Source organism: Arachis ipaensis, chromosome B09 (genome assembly GCF_000816755.2).
Source record: "Arachis ipaensis cultivar K30076 chromosome B09, Araip1.1, whole genome shotgun sequence".
Lineage (NCBI taxonomy): Eukaryota > Viridiplantae > Streptophyta > Magnoliopsida > Fabales > Fabaceae > Arachis > Arachis ipaensis.
Genome location: NC_029793.2, coordinates 126,180,669 through 126,186,253, shown reverse-complemented (window position 1 = coordinate 126,186,253; position 5,585 = coordinate 126,180,669). Strand labels below are relative to the sequence as shown.

At 36.4% G+C, this 5,585-nt stretch overlaps 1 protein-coding gene across 1 annotated transcript; it reads left to right on the top strand.

Annotated features, from left to right (window-relative positions):
• On the top strand, positions 381 to 2,204 carry LOC107616030. Its single transcript, XM_016318034.1, has 3 exons — positions 381 to 647; positions 741 to 1,667; positions 1,788 to 2,204. The coding sequence occupies exons 1-3, from the start codon at positions 381 to 383 to the stop codon at positions 2,202 to 2,204; spliced, it is 1,611 nt and encodes a 536-aa protein (XP_016173520.1).

The window sequence follows — 5,585 nt, the reverse complement described above, 5'->3', positions numbered from 1 at the left end:
GACAACTAAGAAGCATGAATCTCCAACATACCTGCATGCAGACACACCGGGTTGGGATTATGCACAGCAAATGGTTGGGTACCCAGTTTAAGAAGAAAGTTGAATCCAACCCAAAGATCAAGGTGAAGGAGCTAGTTGCAAAGGCTCACAAAAAATGGAACTTGACCGTTACCAAGGCAATGGCAGCTAAGACAAAACAGGAAGCTTTGAGTCAGATATAGGGGGCCTTTAGGGAGCAGTACAAGCGAATAAACGACTACTGCCATGAACTCCTAAGAACAAACCCAGGTTCCACAGTGATTCTCAAGGTTATTAGATCACCAGATTTTGCTCAAGAGAGACAGAATGCAGAACTGATGAACTATTGTGTCTTCCAAAGAATGTATGTATGCTTTGAGGCTTGCAAGAAAGGTTTTCAACACTGCAGAAGGTTCATTGGGCTGGACGGTTGCTTCTTGAAAACGCCCCAAGGTGGACAACTGTTGACTGCAGTCGGAAGAGACCCAAATGACCAGATTTTTCCCTTAGCGTATACGGTTGTGGAGGCGGAGACTAAGGACTCTTGGGTCTGGTTTCTGCGTCACCTGTCCGATGACTTAGGCCCACACAATGTTGCAAAGTGCATGTTTATGTCTGATCAGCAAAAGGTAACTCACAATATATCAGCCTTTCACAAGTTGTCCTTGAATTTATTTTAATAAATGAAGTAACAATTTGAAATCTTACCTAACTGTAAACAGGGCTTATTGCCGGCGTTTGAGGAGGTCATTCCAGGTGTGGATAACAGGTTCTGTGTCAGGTATCTCTACAGCAACTTTAGGAAGAAGTTTCCTGGTTTAGAGCTAAAGAACAAGATGTGGAGGTGTGCTAAAGCAAGTCATTGGCAGATCTGGGAGAAGGAAATGAAAACTTTGCGACTTCTGAATGAGGGAGCATTTAGACATCTGAATGGCATTCCACCAAGGTTCTGGTCAAGATCCAGGTTTACCTTCCTATCTAAATGTGACAGTCTTGTTAATAACATGAGTGAGAGTTTCAATTCTGTGTTAGTAGAAGCAAGAGAGAATCCAATTGTGAGCATGTTAGAGGATATTAGGATTTACATGATGACTAGATGGGCTGCAAATAGGGAAAGGGTTCTTAATTATCCAGGAAACATTATTCCAATGATTTGTAAGAAATTAGAGAAACGGGCAAGCTTAGCTAGGGACTGGAGGCCTTACTGGTCATCTGCTAGCCAATACAAGGTCATGAGTGGTCTAGATAAGTATGTTGTGGATCTGGCAGCTGGTGAATGTTCTTGCAGGAATTGGCAACTTAGTGGGATTCTTTGTCCTCATGCCATCAGCTGCATCACCTTCAAGGGCCTTAATTTGGAGTCATATGTGGATGAATGCTACAAGAAGGAGGCTTACATCAGGTGCTACGAGGCGGTGATACACCCTGTAAACGGCCCGGAGCTATGGGAGAGGACTCAATATGATGATGTCATCCCACCTCCTTACAGGAGGCCAAGCCACAGACCGGTGAAGAAGAGGAAAAGAGGGGCTGCAGATGAAGACATTAGAAGCCAGAATCATATGTCACGGAGGGGAGAAGTCCAAAGATGCTCCAAATGTGGTGGAGTTGGACACAAGAAAAGCGGCTGCAGCCTTCCTAAGAAGAGGGTAAGAGGGTTTGTGATATGCTATTCTAGGGTTCAACTAGCATCATGATTTCCAACTATATAAGTTTACTACTATATGATATGTGTGTTACTTTCTATATGATTTACATAACTATTGTAGGCCCAAAGTTCAACCAACAGACCTAAGAAGAATGCAGCTAAGCTGGCACCTGGTCAGACAGCTTGGGGAGGGAGAAAGAGGACTACTACACCATCACCATCTATTCTGCCAGCATCTCATACCAGGAAAAACCCCACAAGGCCCAAGAAACGTGAAGCCCGGCCCACCACAGAAGCACCTCAGCCCAAGAAGGCTTCCACCAAGCCCAAGAAAGCTTCCACTCAGCCCAACATCCTAGCCCAGCCCAAGAACAAGGCTGCATCTTCTGCAACCTCCACCAGCAACAAACAGCCTCCTAGCCAGCCATCTGTGAGGAAGAAGCCCTTTTCTGTCATTCAATGCAGTGCATCTCATCTACCCATGCAGAAGCTGAGGTTGATGGCCAAGTTACCCCCATCTCAGTGGGGAAATCTTTAGGATTAGAGTGTGAAATTTTCTGTGACTCTTGTGTTAATGTTTTGCAAGAAGTGTTTTTAATTTTGGTATTGGATATTTACATTAAGAACTTTACCTTAGTTACATTGGTTTGAGTACTGTATTTTGGTATTATGTGCCTGAGGACACTTGCAGTGTTGCTTCTCTGTTTTTTGGTACTAGGCATGTGGAGCCAAAGACAAAATATTTGTGTATGTTTTAACTAGTCATCAAATGAAATATTGCATTACTAATTACTGAATTTCCAGATCTTCTATTGAATGCTTTTATGCTTTGCTCATAAACTACTTTTACATTACAAAATAAAACAGGTCCACTATCAAAGAAGGTGACAATTTGGGCAACATTACACAACACTTTTCTTCATTAGTTCAAACACTTTTAAAGTTGCTACAAACCTAAACCACTGTAACATCAGAGAATACCCTCAAACTCTACCCACACAACACAGTAAACCTCATAACATTCCCTACCAAATCATCTATAACCTAAGTGCATTCCATTCGGCTGCTTCAAGTTGTAATGATTCTGCAGGAATAAGAACAGAACCCCCACCCACCCAGCAAAACATAGAGCAGCCACAACCCAAAGCTTCGTCTCCAACTCCTTCAATCTTGCCTTTAATTTCGTTATCTTTCTCCTATTTCTTGCAAATTCAACCTCTTCCTAAACAGCTCCAAGTTCCAGATCTGCCCATCTGAAGAAATCACACCCATCCTGAACCTAGTGCAAGCCACAGAAACATATGAAGAAATCTCAAATTCTCAGACCCACAATAGCAAAATAGGAAGAACACTTTACCTCATAGTATACACAACCCCAAAATCTTCGTCCAGGGTTATCCTTCGTCGATGAAGTTCGCAAAACCGGCCTCTCACCATGGCCACAGAGCAACTCCTTTGCATTTGAACAAAAACGTGAGGCTCTTGAGCTCTGGGAAGCCATGGACGCCACAGACTCCTAAACCTTAGCCGTCGACCTTCAGCAGCAACTCTCGTCATTATTCCTCCCTCCCCTGCACCTCATTTTCATTCACTTTCTTGATTTAATCCTTCTATTATTATTTATTTATATTAATTAACGTTTCCCATATCCGTTAAAAAACGGTCGTAACGAAATCCAACAACCACAGGGGTAAAATCGTCAGAGGGACGATTTTAAAACAAACCGGAACCTAAGGGACCTTTTTGTTGCGAAAAAAAGACGAGGGACGAAATAAATTTTTGGCCCTTACTTTAGGGACCAAAATCATACTTATCCCTATTTTTATTTTAATATTAATAATCAAACGTAATATTAAATCAGGTTCGTCCACTCAAAATTTATTCTATTGATGGGGAGACACAGTTAAAGCAAACAAAACTTAAGAAGATGATAAAAAGAAAAATATTGGATCAAAAGAATAAAAGGTAATGAAATAAATTTTTATTATATAATAATAATACCGTCTATTTAGACGTATATACTAATTATGTTAAAAATTTAACTTTTTTTTTAGCCATAAACTTAGAAGAACACAGCTAGCTCATTTTGATGACAAACAATATTATTATAGGTGACTGTTATTAAATATAAATTCCTAATAAATCAAATGTAATGTCATTTACTTTACATTTTGTCATACATAACTAAGATTAATGTCATTTTTTTTGTCTTTTCAAAAAATTCAGTGTAAAACAAGATATCTCAATTCTACAGGTTTTAATTGAATTAATTGAATTCCTTCCTATTATAAGGAATCAATTTAATTGAATAATCTTAAATTATTTATATAATTATTTTTATGATAAAAAAAATGTGACAGATTTTCCAGACTCAAGAAATTATTAATACGGAGATGTATGATGAATTACAAATTTTTTTTCAGATACACAATTTTTATATTCTCCTATTTTGTTTATTAATTATTCTTATAATTTGATATTCAAAAACAAACAAGACAGACATTCTCATTTCTTTTGTTTTTCCACTATTTATAGGAAAATAAAGCCTCTTCAGATTCAAATTCATATTTTGGCCTACCACTTCAAAAAAATAAAGACAAATATAAATTTCCATGACATTTAAGTAAAATTATCTTTTGTAAATAACTAACATGTATTTTAATTTATATATACTCTTTTTGATTCGGGATAATATTATTATCATTATTTTTTTTAACTATATTTTTAACAAAAATATTTATCTAATAAATTTAAAGAATGAATAATATATTAACAAAAAAAATTAATTTCTTAAAAAAAATAAAAAAGCGGCTGAACACGTGCTAGTGGAAATAAAAGCAATTAAAAGAAGCTATAATGAATTTAAACGAAAGCGGATAAATGAGCATACGTAAATGAAAGCAATAGACTAAATTAAAAGCAATGAATTAAGGTAAATAACTGACGGTAATTAAATGAAAGCTTTTAAATAACAAGAATTAAAGGGAAGCAATTAAATTATTGGAATTAAAGGAATTAACTGACTCAAATTAAAGGAAGTTATTAAATGACTTGAATTAAAAGAAAACAATTAAACGACGGAAAGAGTAAATTGAATAAAGAAGTTAAGGTTTGGAGATGTGAGTTCCTCAGGGATTAATGATTGACAAATCATAAATAATTGAATTTTAATTTTATAGTGATTTAATTTTTTTTGACTTAATCAATTGCCAATTCCTTAATCAATTGTTCATGATAAGAGGTGAAGCATAATTTTTTATTATAAATCACACAATTTTCAAGATTTAGAGTATGTTGATTTAATGTCACTTATTAAATCCAAATCTAAAATTATAAGAATTATGAAAAAGAGATTTTCAAGCATAACTCGTCTTATTACTCTTCCAAGTTAATTATGGAATTCAAGTGAATTCAAACTACTTCTCAATAGATTTGAATCCTTGTGTTGAAGAACAAAAACTCTCTTTTAGAATAACAATGCATAGATTTAGAAGAAGAGATGCATCCATTAGAATTTCACAGAGCTCCTCTCCTCAACGGGGAGAATTAATGACCCATTATAGAGCAAAACTCAAATTCAAAAAGAAGAAGAAAGTATATGAAGCAGAGCCAGCGCCCCCTCCGGAGCCCCCTAACAAAGTATTTTCTATGGGCTTTTATACTACTAACCTAATTAACTAAAATACAAATTCACTTTCACCTCAAATTACATTCAAATCCTCTCTTTTCTTTGTCATGCCTTGGTTGTGATTTTCCTTTGTATGTTGGACTTTGATTAATATCTCGGGCTTGCATTATGAAGGAGTATTGGCATGAAATTCAAGTGAGGCATGTTCTCACGTGCTTGAGGAAAATGCATTGGGTGTGAGTGAGAAGTCTATGACATTCCTACGTCTTCAGTGCAACCAAAATATCACAG

Excerpts from the sequence above, each read along its gene's own strand:
- LOC107616030 (XM_016318034.1), top strand. The coding sequence starts at position 381 with ATGTATGTATGCTTTGAGGCTTGCAAGAAAGGTTTTCAACACTGCAGA. Across the intron at positions 648-740 it reads TTATGTCTGATCAGCAAAAG|GGCTTATTGCCGGCGTTTGA; the intron begins GTAACTCACAAT and ends AACTGTAAACAG. Across the intron at positions 1,668-1,787 it reads GCAGCCTTCCTAAGAAGAGG|GCCCAAAGTTCAACCAACAG; the intron begins GTAAGAGGGTTT and ends TAACTATTGTAG.